Here is a 24,858-nt window from a genome sequence, read left to right on the forward strand (position 1 = left end):
TAATATCTGTTCAAGTGAAGTTTATTTACTGAAAGATGTAGAATTTGGTTGAAAATATATCAATTTCTTCTTATTAAGAAGTCCATTATTTAGTTAGAAGTACACCAGGCTTTTTCATTGTGTTTACTAGCCTACATATGAGGGTAGTGATCCCCTTTAACCTCAGGCGTCAAACGGTCATTTTTGGCTACCATTAACATCAAATTGGTAAACAAATTAAAGAAAAACTACATAAAGGTTTAAAAATAGTTTTATTTGGTGAAAGCAAGCTGTGTGTGAATACAACAGATCATAGATATAAAGAAAGACTAAGAAATACAGATACAGGTCATTTTATACTTTTTATAAATTTCTACAAGTTAATAAAGATTCAAAATACTATTTTTTCAAGACTCAATATTTGCTTGATAGTTTCCTGGGTTGCTATAGATTTGTGCAAACCTGCTAAAGAAAGGATAAAGTCTTTTTATCTCTAAATTTGAAAAAAATAAGTTTTAGCTCTGTTTTTCAAGAGGCATTTCCTTTTTTTCAATGTTTAAAGCTTTCAAGTGTTTTTGGTTATTTTCCTTGTCTCTTTTCATCATATGCAGGTATACAGATAGTGTTTCAATATTCATTTCAACATCTCTTAAATAAACACATTTTTACTTTATCAGCAAGGTCAATCACTAACCAACAAATTCCTTCCCTTACTGGAAGGTAGCAACATTCCTATTTTATAAGAGGATTGTAGAAATGAACTTTAATCACAGATACACAATTTTCTAAAGCCATATAGCAATTCAAAGGACGTTGAAATTTGTTTTGAAATATCAGTATAATAGTGTGAAAGGGAGGTAATGCTGTAATAGTGTCTTATATGTTACAGAAATACATTATATGTTACATGTGAAGCTGAGATATTATTGCAACATTGTAGGTTTTTGAAAATGAGATTAACAGAAAATAATGAATTGCATGAAGTATTGGTAATGACTACTAAAATATTAATTAAGTCTTGTTGTAGTCTAGGGAAGGATCGGAATGGTGAAATATCATTAATATATACAAAAGTGGCTTTTCTAAAAAATGGATTTTTAATGAAAGACTATTTCATGGACATATGTATCTTAAATAAGATAGAAAGGCCAAATGCCTTGCCATATGCACAATCGTACTCAGATATTAAATTATTTGCTCATACATATAAAATACCATACCATAAAAGTTCGATTATTTTTTAAATCAATTCAAATATTGATACAAATAATATAATGGTACCTTTGTTAAGCTACTTTATTTGACTAATTTAATTATTTAATAGTCATATTCTCAATTTTATATGTAAAAAAAATGCTTAAAACACCTGAAATCATATAGAAATAAATCCAGATATTCTGTTGATATTTCTCATTGAAAAGGATTACAATGTTCTAATGTCATTAATATATTATCATTTATTAACAAAGAACATGTTTAGAATAAGACAAAAAAAAATCAATCTCTACTTTGATCAGAAACTTTCTGACATCATTCTGTATATTTGTTTGTTGTAGTTTCAAAATTTGAAGTACAAAATGTACTTCTTATTTACAACATGGATAACAATTCCAGTAAATGTCTGACTAGAATAATATATATAACATATCAACTGACCATTATATAACATATCAACTGACCATTATATAACATATCAACTGACCATTATATGAACAATCACCAAATCATCACAGACAAACAAATATTGGCTATTCCAAGAAAAGGAAATGGTCAAGGCCTAGGTCAACTCATATGGATGGTTTGTATTTCAAAGAGTAAGTTAAAGAAAATGTATTTTACTAGTTACTTCTGCTGATTCGATGAAGTTGTGAAGAAATGCTTTCATCAGGTAAATGCCAACTTGCTTTCCTTGGAATAGCTCAATAAATAATACCGGTACATACAATTAAAATATTTCACATTTTTCACAACACATGAACTTTTATGCAAAGCTTTGAAGCTTCATTTTTCTGAATGCACTCAAATCAGGAAAATTGGTTAAGTTTTGAAAAAACGAAAATTATTTTTATAAAAGAAATAATCATTAGAGGTGTTTTATCCTAGTCTTATTTCATATCTTCTTGGTGGCTAATATTCTGAGTTTCTTACTTTTCCTGTGACAGTCACAGAAAACAAGAATTTTTTTCCTGATGTGAATTACAATGCAATATTATGTAGTCCCTATGATCTTATAACAATAGTATGTTTATTTGATAAAAAATGCATCTATTAGTTATAAAGATATTTATTAAAATGCAAATCTAATTCAAAACCATGAAAAATTTTGAAAAAAAGAATGTAGAAAGGAGTGTCAGGGTTGTATTTCAAATAATCTTTACCAAAAAAATCAAATGTATGGTTACACTTTTGCTCTTGTTGTTCATTTCCCCAAATAACTTGTTTATAAGAGATAATATGACTCAGAGCAGTGAACATGGTATTTTTCACATTGAAACCTAGAAAAAAAAAATTCTGGCAAACCAAAAAGGTCGTTCACATCACATTTCCTAAGCCAACATTATCAATTATTCAGACACTTTTATCACAGTAAAATATCACATCAAAAATATTTTTGACTTAATATTACACACCATAAATATATACATATATGCCAGTAAGCATTTCTTGTTTGTCAACAAATAATGTACTAACACAAATATAACAAGTATAGCATAACATAACATTTAAATGGCAATTACTTAACATCACTTAGTTATCAAGTGAATTATTCAAGTAAAAAAGTTAAGCCAAAAAAAATACATCTATATTCTCATAAAAATACAACTGGTGTTTTTTTCCCAAAATATTTTAAGATTAACATTCCTGAATCATGAATCATGTAAAATACAGATGTTCTTAAACTACAAGTATTTTTTTTATTCAAATTTGGTTTCATGAAAAATATACTGTTTCAAAAGACCATGAAGTGAAGTTAATTAACAAATTCTTGGTTTTATATAATACGGTTTGAACCTTGCTATCAAAATGTAACGACATTTTTAAAATGCTGTCATGTGTTGGTTTTGTTCTATTACTTTTCACTCTATTTGTTTAAATCATTTAAAAGTTATTGCTTTTTTCCTTCTTTAGGTTTAATATAATTCAGCATTTTGTATTCACTATATATTTGAGGTGCTAAAAAAATCACCAAAAAAAAAGGAAATGATACATATTCCTGATTGCATGATTTCTAATATTAATTATTAACAGTTCAGTCCTGCACCAAATAAAGTTCCTTTGTCTTTCCAAAAGCAGACAGGTGGTCTTAAAACCTAAATTTCAAGTTTGATTTTTTTTTCTTTTGAATAAGAAAAAGATGTAACCTATTCTGATCATTTATCAACACAATAGGGAGAATTATTAAGTTTCAAATTTCTGAATATGTGCATTATGAAGTTTCTATGGGAACAGAATTGACTGATTATGTGAAGACCTATTACAATGCAAAGTTTCTTTATATTGTCATAGAAAATGCAGGGGTCTGATGGAGGTTTTTTACCTTCTGTATATCTATCATATTTTTTTTAAAAGGCCATCCTTTCTAAAAATATAAAATTTTGTGACTTTCCTGCAGTTCAACCTCAACAATTTGAAATAAAAAACTTGAGATACGACTGTATAAAGTTCATGTTCAGATTTAATCAAAAGTCTTGGCTTTAATCAAAAAGCTGTTATTTATGTCAAAATTCCATAGACCAGTCTTTTAGTTTGGAAAATTTTAAATATCTGAATTGTTAAAAACAATTCGATCACTGTGCATAAACCAAAACAACAGCTGTATGACATCAGCTGTGATGACAAAAATGAAAGCTTTTACAATGGTGAATTGTGGTTTTAAATACTGTCTTAATTTTACTGTAATTCTTCAGTAAAACTTATGGTGTCCTATAAAGTTTATTCTGAATGTTCTGAATGTTCCCTTTCAAATGTTGCCATTCTGTACAGTCCTCAAACAAACATTTTGAGATGAAACATTTAGGCTAATCATATGATTGTAGTTAAACGAAAAGACTACACTAACACATGTAATGTGCAGAAACATTATAATTTTGTGTAATACAATTCAGTCATGATCACAGAGCAGTACTGGTTTCCGTCTCTTTTCAATCCAAGTTTTTGTTTGTCATGAAATGGTAACAAATTAAGTTAAATTCAAAGAATCTGAACATGGCAAAGCAGTATAGCAGTAGTTCTCCCAGTATCAGCTCACTCTCTCAGACTTTAATACCTTCTGTTCCTGAAAAATATAAAAAAATATTCTTAATAGTCATGATAGTCAACAAATGATATTTTTATATATGTTCTAGAATTAATTAAGATGATTCAAAACAGAATCCCTGGGACAGGTTATAACTGATAAGACAATAGTTTTTAACTACATTATGAATAATTTAAATCAACTTAGTAATCATGACACAAGTCTGAATCAATTTTTTTTCTGTCTGACATACTTCAACCATTCTTCTGTCAACAAGTAAACATGTTGACTTCAATGATTTCTTTAATTTCATCAGTATTTTGAATTTACAAATATTTTGTTGTTCTACATGTTTGATATGGTAACATATCTAATTTAAAAAAAAAGACAACTAATGCATCTCAAATTACAGAAACAAAAACCTATTTCTTTTCTTGCTAATTGCATAAAAAAATGATGTTTTTTTCTAAGGTGTATGTTGTTAAATTTATCACTGTGTCATATAAACCAAAAATTTATAAATTGACATGAACCTTTTTCTATGTTTATTTTTATTGTATGAATATAAAATTGAGAATCTTGATTATGCTTGACTGCAACAATAAGTCTTCATTCTTTAAAAAAAATATTTTTTTGTTTTTGGTATTGTAATAATAGTCATACATCATATTCTTTGTCTTCCACAAATCCCTCAACAGCTACAATTTGATACTGTTTGGCTCGGAGTCCATGTTCTGTTCTCCTTATGGTTCTCATAATTGTACTATTAATAACTGTAAGGAATTGCTGCATCTGCTTCTTTGAGGTGCTTGGATCAAAGATTAACAAACGCAATGATTTATCTGTTAATTCCTCTACTCCTACTATAGTTCTACTGTGACCTACAAGATAAACGTTTTATGTACACAACAGCCTGTGTGAATTTTGCATTTTCTAACTGCCCACAGTGGACAGCCCCACGGGGGGGTAACTTCGATATTTTTTTGGTAGGGGTGTGCCATTTTTGCCTCAAAAAACATACCCATTTTAATATAACATTCACTGAAATTCAGTAACTATAGTTATATAAATATTTAAGAAAGAATGACCTATACTTATATACAATATTTAAAATATGACCCATGCTTATATAAGAACTAACTCATCGTCACTCATAATTCATAAATATACCAGCTACCCTTAAGTTTTTATATATGAATTGACATCGTTTGGTGCACATATATTTTAACGTTATATATACGCATGGATTGTGGGATTAACTGCATGTTTAAGTGGGTGTGAGATTTTAGTGGGTGTGGGTGTATTTAGCGCATTTATATATGATATGTAGATCATACCCCAAATCAATATACAGTTATCAAACGTAAATGCATTTTAATATAGAATGTCATTAAAAAGGAGGGTCATTTTTATATAAAATCTCGCAAAATTATGACCCATATTTTTGGCACATCCCCGTATACCCAATAATAGGAAGTTACCCCCCCGTGGACAGCCCACTCTAGCTATAATCTCCTTTTTTCAAAAAAAAAATATTGATTACAAATGCTTATCTGCATTTTTCAATTGATTGTACTTGCAAGTCTTTTGATTAATCAAAAGAAATTGCATGTCCACTCCTATGGGTGGCCAGAGTGGACAAGCTAGAAATTTTGCCCACCCGGGGCCCACTCCTACTGTGAAGGGGTGGACAAAGCAAAATCCACCTGTGCTGTAGTGTATATAAGAACCATTCTATACCTGCCAACCTCTGAAACCCCCAAAGAGGGAATCACCCCCTCAGCTTTGATAGCTTAGGAGGAGATTTTGCATGAATGACATTTTCAAGTTAAAGATATGACCTGTTTACCTATTCATTCTATAAATAAAATGTAAACATTTTTCATTCAAATAGAAGGAAACAAATATAGTTCCTCGCATCCCATATTATTAGCATATTTTTGAAAATAAACATGATAAAGGCCATGAACAAATTTGAATAAATTAGGATGTGATGTGTGAGAGGCTAGGTCTATAAAACTTTATGACTTCATGTTCATTGGTATGGAGGCTTATAAACTACTGGCTTCTAATGTATGATTGTCACCTGATTTTAAAATTATATGCACAGTGTTTAATTGTGTCTTTGTGTTTGTTGTGGTTTGCCTATATATTGATGTAAATTTCCATATATAATTGATTAATACCTTTGCTTCACAGTTGCAATGTATATGTCATTTTGAGCGATTTAAGGCATACAATAAAGAAAAGATCTCTTATCCATTTTTCTTAAAGTTTTGGACTAAGTTTGATATGCACTATTGAAATAAGTAAAGAAATATATACAGTCAAAACTTACTTTTCGAGGAAATTTATTGATAATAGAAATTTTCTGCTCCCTTAAGTAAATTTGACTTGCTTAAATATATACAGGTTTATCTTCCATTGTATATACTTAATAAATCCCATGGACAATTTGATGAAGTAGTAATTTTTCCACAAATTTGGTTTCTGATTACTTGTAATGTTGCAAAAGCAACGTTTTAAATTTTGATGTCTTATTATCTGCCCTTGCTACTGTATGAAATGCCCTTAAGTATGGTAATTGGTTACAGAAGCTGGTTATTTCTTTTTATGTAAATGTCTAATTGTCATTTACCCAATCTCTTTTCTATCGATATCTATCAATTGATGCATATCAACTTTCAGCAATCTCATCTTAATTTATCCCTCCCACAAACACAATTGTCCTCCTGAATAAATCACTTAAATAGAGATTTCTTTATACTGTTTTTTAGTATTGACCATGATTGAGATATCATATAGATCAGAATTCAAACCAACAAAGAAGTATACAATTTAGTTTCGGGGCCAGCTGAGGACCACCTTGGTGCAGGATTTTCTACCTGGTTTGAAGACCCATTGGTGGTCTTCGGCTGTTGTCTGCTAGTTGGTCGGTTTGTTTTCTCTTTGACATGTTCCCCATTTACATTCTCAATTTTAATATTAAAACATTGCGTTCCACAACGAGTACAAGCACACAATGTTACCTTGGTGTTGTAGATACAGAGGTGGTTTAAACATGGTTGGTTGTTGAAAGTAATCCTTTACCCATTGGAACAGCCTCGGATGTGTTCCTTGTGGTCCTGATGGGCTATGGAAGTCTAATAATCTACATCTATAAAATAAATATCTTGGGTATTATAATTGGTACATTTTTCTACTATTTTTATCAGCTGGTCCAAATAGTGTATCTTGACTAGCTAATATAAAAAAAGAAGATGTGGTATGATTGTCAATAAGACAACTCTCCACAAGAGACCATATGACACAGAAATTAACAAATATATTTCGCTGTACGACCTTCAACAATGAGCAAAGCCTATACGGCACAGTCAGCTATAAAAGGCACCGAAATGACAAATGTTCAACAATTCAAAGGAAAAGACATGCTTACTTTCTAATGCAATACTATTGAGATCAACATGACAACATTTTTTAGAAGAATTTTTAACTTTTTGTGATACAGATATTGCTTAAATTGATGTTTAAGTGTTTTTATGCTGTTTGACTTTAACTATGAAATGCACCAGACAAACAGAACATTCCAATTTCCATCCATTAAATGACAAAACTGAAAACTGAACCAATAGTTTATTGAATGAATTTATATGGTTCTGACTGTATCCAAGGCAAATTATGTGTAAAATGCATGCAAATTAATATTCAATTCAAAATCAGGTCAATGTAAGAAAAAAATATATTTTTTTTGTTTTTTTCGGCACAAAACAGTTGAAGTGCTCAGTGAACCTTCCCTGTTCTTATTTACTAAGCCTTATACAAACAAGAAAGTGTCCAAAGTACACAGATGCCCCACTTGCACTAACATTTTCCATGTTCAATGGACCGTGAAATTGGGTAAAAAAATCTAATTTGGCATTAAAATTAGAAAGATCATACCATAGGGAACAGTTGTACTAAGTTTCAAGTTGATTGGACTTCAACTTCATTAAAAACTACCTTGACCAAAAACTTTAACCTGAAACTTGCACTTTCATTTCCTATGTTAAGTGGAAGGTGAAATTGGGGTCAAAAGTCTAATTTGGCTTTATAATTAGAAAGATCATATCATAAGCAACATGTGTACTAAAATTCAAGTTGATTGGAGTTCAGCTTCATCAAAAACTACCTTGACCAAAAACTTTAACCTGAAACTCGCACTTTCATTTTCTATGTTCAGTGGACCGTGAAATTGGGGTCAAAAGTCTAATTTGGCTTTAAAATTAGAAAGATAATATTATAACCAACATATGTACTAAGTTTCAAGTTGATTGGACTTCAGCTTCATCAAAAACTACCTTGACCAAAAACTTTAACCTGAAACGGGACAGATGGACGGACAGACAGACGGATGGACGAACAGACGGACACACAGACCAGAAAACATAATGTCCTCTACTATCGTAGGTGGATCATAAAAAATTTATATTCTTCTGACCTTGACCTACTATTGTATATCTATTTACATGCAGTGAACAGTTAGCATACTGAAGACACTTATCTGGTCCATGTTATACCGCCAGTAATCAATCTAATTCTGTTTCCACCTTTATCTTCAGTTATAAACTTACTTGACCTTGAGTGAGAAGAGTGTGGCAGCTATTTCAGTGGCACCAATCCACTTTGTAGAGTCTACCACACGACCACCAAGCTGTTCACAACCTTGTTTATCAAAGCCTTTCTCCCAGGCAGCTTCTATTAATCTTTGGATTTTTGGAATAGATGGAATCTGTGGCTTGCCTATAATAGTCAAAATAAAATATGGTAGTATTGTATGAAGATATAGCCATTTTACAGTGTTATGTGTCCTTTCACATTTTTTATATACATTTTGTGGTTCAGAAACAGCATAAAAAATGCTTGTTGACCTTGAAACATTTTTGTTTCCATAGTACACAGATGCCCCAATCACACTATCATTTTCTATGTTCAGTGGACCCTTAAATTGGGATTAATACTCTAATTGGGCATAAAAATTAGTAAGATCATAACACAGAGAACCTAAATACTAAGTTTCAAGTTGATTGAACTTTAACTTCATAAAAAACTACCTTGACCAAAAACTGTATCCCGAAGTGGGACAGAAGGACAAACGGAAAGCGAATGAACGGACACACAGACTAGAAAACATAATGTCCATAAATGGGGCATAATAAATGGGCCGTAAAAAGGTTTAGAAAAAAAAATATCTCAGTGAAATTGTAATTTTCTTACCAAATGCAATAAACAGTATTTTACAATATTTGTCTTACCAATAAACAGTATTTTACAGTATTTGTCTTACCAATAAACAGTATTTTACAGTATTTGTCTTACCATTAAACAGTATTTTACAGTAAGTTGGGTTGGTTGCCAGTGACGACAACAACATCTGGAAGTTTCTGTAGCCACACCCCCATCCTTTATCTCCATATGATGCAGCATAATGCATTATATCTGTACATAACCAAAAGTTTGTTATGTTACTCAGCTGAGCATCATATTTACTTATTCTCTCTATAACATCTACAAAATAAAAATATTACATAAAACGATCAATATACATGAATACAACAACTCATCAGATTAAAGAAGTCTTTTGATTTTTATTGGTTGCTCAACAGTTGGGCTGCTGTCTTAATAAAATATTCATCAAATATTTTGTTATTCATATATGTATATTGCTTATATCAATAGAACTTAAAAAGAAAATTTTGCTAAAAAAATGCAAGTTAATTGTACTTACTAACCTAGCATTTTGCATAAAATTGAAACGATGAACAAAGAATATTTGTGTTGAGACTTCTGTCTCTCCAATATGGTTTTCAAGTAACCGGTTATAAGCAAAGGCAGACAAAATGATATGTAAGGCCACACTTAAAAATATTTTGGTTTGCCATACCCTACCCAACATCAAGACAGTGGGTAGGTAGGTAGGCATTTAAATTTTTTTTTGCAAAAAGAAATTCAAGTATTGGATGTTTATTAGTCTTCATGCCTATCTGAATAAAAAAAAAATAGGGATGTGTCCAAAGGGACACAGATGATGCTCCCCTAGCATATAGATTATAACAGGACAGAACTTAAGAACTGTAATAGTGAAGCTGCCAAAATTTGAATTTAAACTAAGTATAGTGGTAATAAGCATTAAATTTAGTTGAGACAAACTAAAGATGAATTAATGTGACCTACGAATTAGACTATTTACCGGATTTGTTATCACATAAGCACCACATGGGGGTGTTTACCCTTCAGGAGCACCTGAGATCACCCCTAGTTTTTGGTGGGGTTCGTGTTGCTTATTCTTTAGTTTTCTATGTTGTGTCATGTGTACTATTGTTTGTCTGTTTGTCTTTTTCATTTTTAGCCATGGCGTTGTCAGTTCCTTTTCGATTTATGAGTTTGACTGTCCCTTTGGTATCTTTCATCCCTCTTTTAAGTTAAAAGAACAGAAATGAATGAATTCAACAATTTTTCCATTTGTTAAGGGGCATAACCCTAGAACGATTATTCAAATGCTTGTGAGCACTGAATGGTAAAGACTGCTTTAATTTATTGTAATTTATCAGTTGGTAGTAAAAATGAATATTGCATTGTATAAAGCATTGGTTTTAGTTGATTAAACTACCATTATGGATAAAGAAAGATAGCTCCAATTTTCAAAGAAGATTTTAAAAAGCATTGATTGTAGTTGATTCAACTTTAATTATGGACAAAGGAAGATATATCCAATTTAAAACAAAATTTACTTTTTAAATTTTTCAGCAATTTTTCTATTTGAAAAGGGGATAACTCTAGAACAGTTAAAGTGATGGCCCAAAAATTTCAACTTGGAGCGCATTTGTTTCTAACCTAAATGATGTAAATGATCACGCGCGTAGTCGTTTAATCCATTTGTTTTTTACATGTTTTGGTCAACATTGACATCGTTCACATAAACAATGTAGGCGCAAAATAGTCGCGTAGTCATTGATCTTTTATCGTTGAGATGTGTAATCGATAAATTTGTTTCTGCATCTGTCGTTTAAATAATTACGAGCATGTGTTGTTTTCGCAAAGTCCTGGTTATTTATTTCCCGCACTTTTACCTGTTTGTTTACAGTTCATGAGTGTAATCTATTTCTGTCTCACTTTTTGGGGTCGATACCAACTTTGGGACGTAGGGAAGTACAGACATACAAGGGTAAAACCTGCTATGGCGGGGGCATAAAAGTATTTTCACATCATGACAATAAAAGATTTTGAATAGGCAGCTATTTTCTGGGTAGGTAGGGGGCAAACAAACCTATTCTTTTTTATGGCCTAAGGGAGACAACTGTCAGGAAATGCATGATTTATTTGTAGAAATACAATATTAGATGATGAATAACAAGTAATTCTATATAAATATAACATGAAATTGAAAAAACAGACAAAAAAGATACCAAGTGTAACTTAAAACCAAATACTGTGAGTTCATTTATTATTTGTGGATACAAATTTTCATGGATTAAAAATATTTTTGTGGATATTTGATTTCGTGGTTATCATGGTTGTACAACATTTTGCCAACAAGTCCAACCAAATTTGTCCTTTGTTGAACATCATCAAAATTTGGTGTGACAGGTATAATAATGAATCCACATACCTTTGGTACAGGAATGTCCATCATCAACACCATGTAAATCTCTGCCTTTCATGTTGGCTACCTGTTGATGGTATTCTCCAATAGTTATATCTCCTCTAAACACTGCCTTTCCTAAATTCTTCTCATACTGTTTCTTATAATTTTTTCCTTCAGTCATCCCATACATGTTCTGAATGTATTAAACTAGAGGCTCTAAAGAGCCTGTGTCGCTCACCTTGGTCAATGTGAATATTAAACAATGGACACAGATGGATTCATGAAAAAATTGTGTTTTGGTGATGGTGATGTGTTTGAAGATCTTACTTTACTAAACATTCTTGCTGCTGACAATTATCTCTATCTATAACAGTACTTTCTGTGGAAAATGTTATTGAAAATCTTCAAATTTTAAGAAAATTGTTAAAAATTGACTATGAAGGGCAATAACTCCTTAGGGGGTCAATTGACTATTTTGGTCATAGTGACTTATTTTTAGTTCTTACTTTGCTGTACAGTATTGCTGTTTACAGTTTATCTCTATCTATAATAATATTCAAGATAACAAAAAAAACAGCAAAATTTCCTCAAAATTACCAATTCAGGGGCAGCAACCTAACAACTGATTATCCAATTCATCTGAAAATTCCAGGGCAGATAGATCGTGACCTGATCAACAATTTTACTTCCTGCCAAATGCTTTGGTTTTTGAGTTATAAGCCAAAAACTGCATTTTACCCCCATGTTCTATTTTTAGCCATGGCGGCCATCTTGGTTTGTTGGCCGAGTTACCGGACACATTTTTTTAACTAGATACCCCAATTATGGCTAAGTTTGGTTAAATTTGGCCCAGTAGTGTCAGAGGAGAAGATTTTTCTAAAAGATTACTAAGATTTGCTCTAAATGCTTTGGTTTTTGAGTTATAAGCCAAAAACTGCATTTTACCCCTATGTTCTATTTTTAGCCATGGCGGCCATCTTGGTTGGTTGGCCGGGTCACCGGACACATTTTTTTAACTTGATAGGCCAATAATGATTATGGCCAAGTTTGGTTAAATTTGGCCCAGTAGTTTCAGAGAAGAAGATTTTTCTAAAAGATTACTAAGATTTAAGAAAAATTGTTAAAAATTGACTATAAAGGGCAATAACTCCTAAAGTGGTCAACTGACCATTTTGGTCATGTTGACTTATTTGTAGATCTTATTTTGCTGAACATTATTGCTGTTTACAGTTTATCTCTATCTATAATAATATTCAAGATAATAACCAAAAACAGCAAAATTTCCTTAAAATTATCAATTCAGGGGCAGCAACCCAACAACGGGTTGTTCGATTCATCTGAAAATTTCAGGGCAGATAGATCTTGACCTGATGAACAATTTTACTCCATGTCAGATTTGCTCTAAATGCTCTGGTGTTTTAGTTATAAGCCAAAAACTGCATTTTACCCCTATGTTCTATTTTTAGCCATGGCGGCCATCTTAGTTGGTTGGATGGGTCACGCCACACATTTTTTAAACTAGATACCCCAATGATGATTGTGGCCAAGTTTGGATTAATTTGTCCCAGTAGTTTCAGAGGAGAAGATTTTTGTAAAAGATAACTAAGATTTACGAAAAATGGTTAAAAATGGACTAAAAAGGGCAATAACTCCTAAAGGGGTCAACTGACCATTTCGGTCCCGTTGACTTATTTGTAAATCTTACTTTGCTGAACATTATTGCTGTTAACAGTTTATCTCTATCTATAATAATATTCAAGATAATAACCAACTAGAGGCTCTAAAGAGCCTGTGTCGCTCACCTTGGTCTATGTGCATATTAAACAAAGGACACAAATGGATTCATGACAAAATTGTATTTTGGTGATGGTGATGTGTTTGAAGTTCTTACTTTACTGAACGATTTTGCTTCTTACAATTATATCTATCATGAACTTTGCGAGCTCACTTTGCCCATTAGTAACAGAGAACTATATTTGGTAAAAATTTACATAAATTTACCAAATTAATGAAAATTGTTAAAAATTGACTATAAAGGGCAATAACTCCTTAAAGGGTCAATTGACCATTTAGGTCATGTTGACTTATTTGTAGATCTTACTTTGCTGAACATTATTGCTGTTTACAGTTTATCGCTATCTATAATAGTATTCAAGATAACCAAAAACGGCAAAATTTCTTTAAAAATTACCAATTGGAGGGCAGCAACCCAACAACCAGTTGTCCAATTCATCTGAAAAATTCAGGGCAGATAGATATTGACTTGATTAACAATTTAACTTCTTGTCAGATTTGCTCTAGATGCTTTGGTTTCATAGTTATAAGCCAAAAACTGCATTTTACCCCTATGTTCTATTTTTAGCCGTGGCGGCCATCTTGGTTGAATGGCCAGGTCATCGGACACATTTTTCAAACAAGATACCCCAAAGATGATTGTGGCCTAGTAGTTTCAGTGGAGATTTTGTAAAAGATTACTTAGATTTATGAAAAATGGTTAAAGATTGACTATAAAGGGCAATAACTCCTAAAGGGGTCAACTGACCATTTTGGTCATGTTGACTTATTTGTAAATCTTACTTTGCTGAACATTATTGCTGTTTACAATTTATCTCTATCTATAATAATATTCAAGATAATAACCAAAAACAGCAAAATTTCCTCAAAATTACCAATTCAGGGGCAGCAACCCAACAACCGATTGACCGATTCATCTGAAAATGTCAGGGCAGATAGATCTTGACCTGATAAACATTTTTATCCCGTCAGATTTCCTCAAAATGCTTTGGTTTTTGAGTTATAAGCCAAAAACTGCATTTTACCCCTATGTTCTATTTTTAGCGGTGGCGGCCATCTTGGTTGGTTGACCAGGTCACGCCACACATTTTTTAAACTAGATACCCCAAAGATGATTGTGGCCAAGTTTGGATTAATTTGGCCCAGTAGTTTCAGAGGAGAAGATTTTTGTAAAAGATTACTTTAATTTACGAAAAATGGTTAAAAATTGACTATAAAGGGCAATAACTCCTAAACGGGTCAACTGACCATTTTGGTCATGTTGACTTATTTGTAGATCTTACTTTGCTGAACATTATTGCTGTTTACAGTTTATCTCTATCTATAATAATATTCAAGATAATAACCAAAAACAGCAAAATTTCCTCAAAATTACCAATTCAGGGGCAGCAACCCAACAACCGATTGACCGATTCATCTGAAAATTTCAGGGCAGATAGATCTTGACCTAATAAACATTTTTATCCCTGTCAGATTTCCTCAAAATGCTTTGGTTTTTGAGTTATAAGCCAAAAACTGCATTTTACCCCTTTGTTCTATTTTTAGCCGTGGCGGCCATCTTGGTTGGTTGACCAGGTCACGCCACACATTTTTTAAACTAGATACCCCAAAGATGATTGTGGCCAAGTTTGGATTAATTTGGCCAAGTAAGTTCAGAGGAGAAGATTTTTGTAAAAGATTACTTTAATTAACGAAAAATGGTTAAAAATTGACTATAAAGGGCAATAACTCCTAAACGGGTCAACTGACCATTTTGGTCATGTTGACTTATTTGTAGATCTTACTTTGCTGAACATTATTGCTGTTTACAATTTATCTCTATCTATAATAATATTCAAGATAATAACCAAAAACAGCAAAATTTCCTCAAAATTACCAATTCAGGGGCAGCAACCCAACAACCGATTGACCGATTCATCTGAAAATTTCAGGGCAGATAGATCTTGACCTGATAAACATTTTTACCCCATGTCAGATTTGCTCTAAATGCTTTGGTTTTTGAGTTATAAGCCAAAAACTGCATTTTACCCCTATGTTCTATTTTTAGCCGTGGCGGCCATCTTGGTTGGTTGACCGGGTCACGCCACACATTTTTTAAACTAGATACCCCAATGATGATTGTGGCCAAGTTTGGTTTGATTTGGCCCATTAGTTTCAGAGGAGAAGATTTTTGTAAAAGTTAACGACGACGGACGACGACGGACGACGACGGACGACGGACGACGACGACGACGCCGGACGCCGGACGCAAAGTGATGGGAATAGCTCACTTGGCCCTTCGGGCCAGGTGAGCTAAAAACAGCAAAATTTCCTTAAAATTATCAATTCAGGGGCAGCAACCCAACAACGGGTTGTCCGATTCATCTGAAAATTTCAGGGCAGATAGATCTTGACCTGATAACCAATTTTACCCCTGTCAGATTTGCTCTAAATGCTTTGGTTTTTGAGTTATAACCCAAAAACTGCATTTTACCCCTATGTTCTATTTTTAGCCATGGCGGCCATCTTGGTTGGTTGGCCGGGTCACGCCACACATTTTTTAAACTAGATACCCCAATGATGATTTTGGTCAAGTTTGGTTAAATTTGGCCCAGTAGTTTCAGAGGAGAAGATTTTTGTAAAAGTTAACGACGACGGACGACGACGGACGACGACGACGGACGCCGGACGCAAAGTGATGGGAATAGCTCACTTGGCCCTTCGGGCCAGGTGAGCTAAAAAATCAATGAGGACCATTACTATGTTATTTAAAATATATCATAATAACTTTGGATATTTTGAATTTGAAATCATTTGAGTAAGAAAAAGCTGTTGAACAAATTGTTGAAAGCAGTACATATATGTATGGTGACCTGTGATTTTTTTTATATCCTTGCCCTTTGGTCAATATTTTTCTCATTATGATATCGATAAAATCATGTCTCCTTATTTTTATGTAGAAATACACACACATCATTTTGTAAAATGGATATCAGAGTATAAATCACCAATCAATTGCTCGACATGGGCATACATGGGCTGTAACAAAATGTGCATCCCAATGAACTATGTGTACTCACAAATCACAGGTAAATAATATGATGTAATATTACTTAACTGTTATTGGCTCCAATATTCAATTGTACTTTTAACCCTAAAATCCAAGGAGAATAAATGTAATAGACACTCCAACCACTTATCAGAGACTAATTGGCTACTACTTAAATATTCATAGATATAGAATCATAAAACTAGATCTGTATCAAATTTACCTGAAGAGCTTGGAAATCTTTTTCTTCTCGTTCTTTCTCGTCCGTTTCATTTTTCATTAACTCCTCAGCAACAGCCATATCATTTATTTCTCTAATTAAAACTACAAAAAATATATCAAACTAAACATAAGTAAAACTCTATTTAAAATGAAAGTGGTATGCATAACCAGTACTTGCAAAGTTAACTTCATATATTATCAACATCAAATCAGTAAAACTTTTCTAAATATCATGAATATCATCAATATAGGTGTGCATTATCAATGACAGTCACTATGTTAACAAAGCATATGGGTTTTTGCACATTGTCGAAGGCCATAAAGGGACCTACATGTATATATATATATATATATATATATATATATATATATATATATATATATATATTGATGTCAACTTCTATGTTATTTGATATCTGGTGGAAAGTTGTCTCATTTGTAATCAGTCAGGGGACTTACTTAAATAAGTGATTTTCTAAATCACTGATTCAAGTAACATTATTTCCATAAAGGTTGGAAGTTAGAGTTGTCTTTCTTTAATAATCACCTATTTAAGTAGTACAAATTAATCACTAGAAGAAGTGATTTAATTTTATTGTAGCTTTAAATATAGAATACTAATGATCCAGGTACTAATTATGTTGCTAAACTTATCAGAACCAACATCTGTGTTGTCTAGGATGACCAGGTCATTTCAGGTGTGACCTTGTACTGAATCTAGGATAATGACATAAAATCACTTGTTTAAGTATCAGACATCAATTTCCTTCCCAAAAATCACTTCTTTAAGTATCATTCTTTTAATAACCCCCCACTAATTTCAACACCCCCGAACAGTGAAATTTTTATCGCGAACAGTAGAATTTTATTACATAATCTGAAAGATGAAACCTTGAACTTATCAGGAAAAATACTCCCACTGCTGGGAAAAATCTTTTAAGAAAGTATCAGTTCATTATGTAAAGCCATTATTACAGCATTTTTTCAATTAAAATTGAATTTTCACATAAATGATAGCATCAAAGGCATAAAACTTGCTACTTAAAAGAAGCAAAAAGTTCATTTTTTTTTAATTTTACTAATTAAAAGATATTATTTAAACCAGATGTGTTTAAAATTTTGAAAAAACTACAAAATCCCAATTTGTGACAAAACCTCAAATTTGCTACCCAAATAAGTGATTTAAAAATCACTTATTTCAGTAAGTCCCCTGACTGGTAATTAAGCCACATCTTTATGATCGATGATCTTCTTAATGTTATATCAATACTATTTTTCATAACATTTCATGCAGTTGTATTTACCATCATACTGAAGCTTATGACTCTCAAACTTAATATAATGAACATGATGAATGCAAAGTTTATGTTTTAATTCCTTTTATAATTAACTGTTTAACCCTTTTTATTCAAGTATCAATTGTTGTTGTTTTCTTTTGTTAATATTGATTTTTTTTTAACAGCCCAGATGTTTCTGAAACTTTTCTGTAATTCTAAAAAAAAGAAAAGTGTCAATTTTACTGATTTGGATAGTAATAACTTAAAGTCTACAATTTTTCACCTGGGGTTTGTTCTGCTGAGAAATGTCCATTCACATGTATCTCTAACAAAGCAGTCTCATGAAATTCCTCATCACACATTGGACATATATGTATATCCTCAGCACTACCATTAATATTATCTGTCCCATCTGACCATCGATTGGATTTATCTGGGCTTAAGATGTCCATATGTTTAGCATTCACATGAACCTGAAGTTCTTGAGATGAAAAGAAAGACATTGTACAAATGGGACACATATACCTTGAATCATCATCACCTCCGTCTAGACCATTCTCTGGACTAAGAATGTCAACATGTTCACTGTTTACATGGGATTGAATCTGACCTTCAGAATCTGTGCAGTATCTACAAAGTGGACATGTAAACTCTGAAGGAATGTTGGAATTGATATCTGGTTCAACATTGTCATTTATATCTGGAATTATTAATCCCTGGTTCCCTGAGCCTCCTGCTCTAGCCGGGGGAACATTCTGACCATTCTGAACAGCACCCCTGTCACTCACAACACTAGCTAATACAGGATTTCTTTCATTGTTATTTGTGTGTACTATTCCTGACACAGAAGCAACATTTAAACACAGTCTACTCTTCTTTTTACCGAGACTTTCAGGATCAGAACTTAGCACTTTACTTGTTGAGCAATCCATTGAACCTAAAATACCATTCGTTGGTTTTTTTACATCTTTTTCTATCGGACTACAACAACCGCTATCACTAGTCCCCTCCTGAAATTCAAAATCTGTCCCACTAGCACCATCAGGACTAAAACATTCGTCTAAATGAGCTTTATTGATATGTAGATTCATTTCATTGGCCGTGATCCCTCCCAAATCACAAAATGGACAATATACTTCTTGTTCAACATGCTCCATCATAACATGTTCTCTCATCTGAGGTTCTGTGAAACCATTCTGACCACAAATTAAACAGGTAAAGGTATCATAGTCATCATTGCTTTTCCCACCTTCAGCCATTATCTGCAAAAAAAAATATCCAAAATTAACAAACTTATAAAATACTTATTCCTTACTATATGCACTAGTTATCTCATATCAAATGAATTGAACAAACTAATTCTAAGACTATGAATAAAATTTTTCTAGTCATTTCAGTATCAAACATGTCATAATATCAAAAACATAGTTTAAAATTAGTCACTTTTAATCTGTATAACACTTTACAACATGTACAACTATATCATGTACATCATGAACATGTAACTGAACTGTGGGATTGTTTTTCACCTATAGCAATTCTTAGGGTATATGCATGGGGTAAAATTTCACCCATTCTCACCGCCATTGAAAGATCTGAGCAAGACTTGATTATTCAGATGTTTTTTAATAATGACTAACAAAATACAACTGGCATCAATGTAGTGACATTACGTAATACATCAATGTCCCAAAGGTTTATGAGTAATCACAGATATTACAGGCAGATCAAGGGGCCCTACGGGTCCAAGGCCCCCTCCCTTTGTGGGAAAAATTTGAATAATTATATAGGTAAAAGCCGAAGCTTGACTGGAGTGGGCCCCCCTTATAAAAAGTTCTGGATCCTCCACTGAATGGTGGTCAATAATTCTAAAGCTTTTGCATGCTAAAATAACAATTAAACTTGTGATCTATAGCATTTCCAGATGATGAGAACAATGAAAAGAACAACATTATCTGCAAATGTAAGCATCACTAGGTCATAACCTTTACTTCATGACTATTATAACAGTTGTTTATGTGGAGCAGCAGAATTGAGCATTAAAGGCTACAGTGAAATCTGCTGTGTCTGAGTGATGATACTGGTATACATGTACATGTACCTGATTTTGTGCTTTCTGCAATGTAACACAAATAAAATTAGTCTTCCAAATGAGGAATTATTATGAGATCAATTGATGTAAATGATGTCATTGAACAATCAGTTCTTATTGTGACATCAGATTATACGTAGACTAACATGTACATATACACATGACATACATGTATAAAACACATGACATACATGTATAAAACATTGTGACATAAAACATGAAAGGGAAAGTGCAAAAATTACAGAGAAGCCCATGATGACTTTATCATTTGTAAAAGACCTTTTTGCTATTTAGGAATCTGTGACACTTGACCTGAGAATTTCCGACACATGAACTTTCGACATTTTTGAACAATCATGCAGTTCTAAATATCTCACTGAAAAATTTAAAGAAATGCAAGAAATAAACCAATATTGTTTGAGAACTGCCTCTAGCAAAAATTTACAAGTTCCAAAAGCCAAAACAGAGCTTTATAAGAAATCTTTTATATATTCAGGATCTATTTTATGGAATAACTTACCAACATCCCTGAAAAGATCAACCTCAAGTACAAGCTCATTCAAAAAAGATTTTAAAAATTACTTGATGGAACATTAAGAAGCTGTGCGTTTTTTATATGCATAATAATTTTCACACACTTACTCAAAATTATGATATTGTTGATGCCAATACTATACATGTCATATAGGTGTAATACCACCATTGATTTTCCCCTATTAGTCTTTGTTAAATTTGCACTTTTCAAAAAAATGTGCAGAATTTATCTTTGTTTCAAATACAGAAATACTTGGCATAAGTAAAGTTTTATCCTGTCCAGTTCTATAGAAAAAAATTCACATAACATTTCATTGCATATAAGAAAATAACCATCATTGGAAGTTAACCAATCACATTTCTCCCCTTATTTTATCTGTGTACAAGGTTTAGTCACCATGTAACCTCAAGATTACAAAATTTTCTATAGAAATCCCTAATAAAAAATAACGGTGTTACTGCAATAAAATGTAGGATTAATTACCTACAACTGTCAAATTCAAGGGAATATTTTTTTCGACCTACTTTCGTATACAACCGGATGTGACGTACTATGATTTGGTTGTATTACACCTAAAGAAGACATTTTTGTTCAATAAACTGAATGTGACTTTTTTCCTTTGTAATACTAGTTATTTCAAGCATTTCTGTTAAGTTTTGTCATAATCAGTTCAATAGTTTGAGAAAAATCTAGTATAATGAAAGACGACATCTACAGCAATTCGAGCAAAATTTCTTCGACAAATCCAAACCAAGACGCATCAAGATAGAATAGAGTGTGGACCAATAAATATCAAATATCTATCTTATCTGCCTACAAACAGTTGAATATGATACACAAGATGATTTTTGGAAGATAAATACCACTAATAGACCTCTTTGTTTTCTTTATAAGGTCTCTTTTGGTCAATTTATACCTCTCATTTCCTCAAAATTTCAAATTTTCAGGCCAAAAAATAAAAATAATGGGGTAACTTTCTATCAGTTATGGTAGAAATGTTATGAGAAATGAGTAATTGAAGCATTTTAGCAGAATGAACAATCCATATAAAAGTTTACTGTCTCCAAGGAGGTTTCAATAAGTCCTTATGTAAAAATTAAATTTACGCCGCGTTCCAAAGACACAATGAAAGAGGGACATAAAAGGAGTCTCTTTTAGTAAATAATTTGTCGTTACGGCATTAAAAATAATTTCATCTTCTTATAACTTTATATTTATTTAAGTATTTCCTAGGAAAATGTTCTATCATAGCAGAATATAAGAAATAAGGAGAAAAAGCCCCCCCCCTCCCTTTTAGTATGGCTTGTTCTGTCAACTGAATATTCATGGTAGAGTCCTATTTCAATGTAAAATGTGTTTTGGAGACTCAATTCACTCAGAATATTTCATTTTTTGAATTATTTCACTTAAATAGCAAGAAATTTTAACACATAAGATTACTCACAAGGTCAAAGGTGCATGTACAGCTTCCCATATTAGGTGTAATACCACCATTGATTTTCCCCCATTAGTCTTTGTTAAATTTGCACTTTTCAAAAAAATGTGCAGAAATTTTCTTTGTTTCAAATACAGAAATACTTGGCATAAGTAAAGTTTTATCCTGTCCAGTTCTATAGAAAAAAATTCACATAACATTTCATTGCATATAAGAAAATAACCATCATTGGAAGTTAAGCAATCACATTTCTCCCCTTTTTTATCTGTGTACAAGGTTTAGTCAACATGTAACCTCAAGATTACAAAATTTTCTATAGAAATCCCAAATTAAAAATAATGGTGTTTTGAAATACCCAAGACATATGTTTATGACACAGAAATGGTTTGACTGCAATAAAATGTAGGATTAATTACCTACAACTGTCAAATTCAAGGGAATATTTTTTTCGACCTACTTTCGTATACAACCGGATGTGACGTACCATGATTTGGTGGTATTACACCTATAATATATGAATTTGTAACTTTTACCTGTTTTGAAAATTGTATATTTCATAATAATTTTTTATTTCATTATTCATGTATGTGTGTCTGTTTGATATTTTGTAATTGTTTGTTATATTTCATTGTATTCATGAGGGCCTCAGGGAAGATTAGCTTTATAGCTAACTGTGTAACCCTCTTTAAATAAAGAATTATTATTATTATTATTATTATTATTATTGTTCATATTCATCATGTTGATAATCATGATGATAATTTCATGATATTTGTGGCGTCAGTATAGCACGTACTAGTACTGTATCCCTATAGTCTGTGACTTTTGATACTTTGATATTTACATGATTTATTATTGTATGATATGATTGGTACTACTACTAGTACAAATTGTTATAAGGCACTGGCTACGGTTACCTGGAAATGTAACCATGGTAACAATATAAATAAAAATATGCCAAGGAGTGTAATTGGAGACTAATTGCCATAATTAATCGGATCCTTACCCAAACCTGTATTTTGGCAATTAATATAGTCTCCAATGATACAATAATATTTTTATTATTGTTACATTTCCATGTAACCACGTAGCCAGTGCCTTATTATAATGTCTTGAAAGGGCTAAGCTATTATTTTTTTTTGCTTTGACGTTGCTGTACATGCTGTAAGACGACTTGGCAATAAAATATAATAGCCTCTCAGGACGTCATAATTATTTGGACTAGACCCAACATTACACATTTATTTCCCGTGTCTGAGGGAAATATGAAGATTTGTTCACCCAAGAAATATCATATTTCACCAACTAGGGCATCGCCCGAGGGAAATATGACTTTTCGAGGGTGAACAAATCCACTGCCTATACTTTTTTTTTACTTCTACATAAATTTACATAATTTTTTTCTTATTCGTTTTGTTTTAGAACTAAACACAAGATACAAAATGATAATCAGTACCTATTTAAAGTTAATAAATTGTTTATTCTTTTCTATTTGCTTTTAGATTGAAATAATTTTTAAAATAAACCCTATCAAAATATTTTATTTAAACATTAACCGCGGGTAACGTCATGCAAGGCAATCAGGACGTTCCGAGGGGAATATGATACTCGGAGGGGAATAATAATAAATTCCAGAATATGATACTAAAGGGGAATATGATGCTTTGTTCAACGTCACATGTGAGAGTTTCAACCAATCAAATGTTGATTTCGCTGTCAAAATCAACATGCAATGGAATAAAATATTTTGTTTAAGTTCTAGCATATGACAATGTTGATAAATGTCAAGACAATATTAAGGTTCATCATAACAAATGGACAAATATGGCCGTATTTTCACCTTAAAAACTACTCTGTGTACAGACTTACCTGTGCTGTTTGGAAAGTTTTAATGCCTAGCATCCACTAGATATATTAAAGTTAAATTCATTTTGTGTTAAAAAAAGATAAACTCTTTTTTGGTTTTTGCTGGGCATTTTTTTTCCTTTCTGCAGAAGGTGTAAAAATAAACAAACACCTGAATTACTTTGATACTGTCCACTCACTGACTCAGATGAACTCTTTAACTCACCTGTAGTTGTGAAGATACCTCTTGTCCATGTCAATTAAGGACAAACAAAACAATACAAACCGGTTTTTTTACCTGAGGGAGCATCTCATAGTTGTTCCACAACTTAGTTAATTTTCAGACCTTTTGCATGAAGGAAAAAAAATGCCCAGCAAAATCCAAAAGAGATTTTATCTTTCTAAAACACAAAATGCATTTAACTTTATTATATCTAGTGGATGCCAGGCATTAAAAGTTTTCCAATTTCACAGGTAAGTCTGTACTCAGAGTAATTTTTGGCATGTAAATACAGCCATATTTGTCCGTTTGTTATGATGAACCTTAAAAGAATTTATCCCTGATTCAACCAGTTTCCATTTTTTAAATGGACCTTGTTATACCTTTAAATTATTTCAGTGTTCCTCTTTCTTTACAGTCAATATAGATTATGGTGTTAATTGTTTAGAGTAAATGAGAAAATGAAAGTAAATTCACAGATTGTGTAAAGAAAATTTCTGTCAATTTATTCATAGTGGTACAAGAAAGTGTTGATTTTAATGCGTATATTAAAAAACCCTGCTTACTTATTTG

General features: G+C 32.0%; 1 protein-coding gene across 1 annotated transcript; it reads right to left on the reverse strand.

Moving 5' to 3' along the window:
* Positions 1-234: 234 nt before the first annotated feature.
* LOC143048198 (zinc finger-containing ubiquitin peptidase 1-like) lies at positions 235-24,789 on the reverse strand. The gene is made up of 9 exons (XM_076221735.1): positions 24,669-24,789; positions 18,442-19,420; positions 16,883-16,983; positions 11,862-12,030; positions 9,572-9,760; positions 8,827-8,995; positions 7,246-7,373; positions 4,880-5,097; positions 235-4,255 (listed from the first exon to the last, which is right to left on the reverse strand). Exons 2-9 carry the CDS (start codon positions 19,415-19,417, stop codon positions 4,220-4,222), a joined length of 1,986 nt encoding a protein of 661 aa, XP_076077850.1. The 5' UTR covers positions 19,418-19,420; positions 24,669-24,789; the 3' UTR covers positions 235-4,219.
* Positions 24,790-24,858: the final 69 nt, after the last annotated feature.

Source organism: Mytilus galloprovincialis, chromosome 10 (genome assembly GCF_965363235.1).
Source record: "Mytilus galloprovincialis chromosome 10, xbMytGall1.hap1.1, whole genome shotgun sequence".
In the NCBI taxonomy this organism is placed as follows: domain Eukaryota; kingdom Metazoa; phylum Mollusca; class Bivalvia; order Mytilida; family Mytilidae; genus Mytilus; species Mytilus galloprovincialis.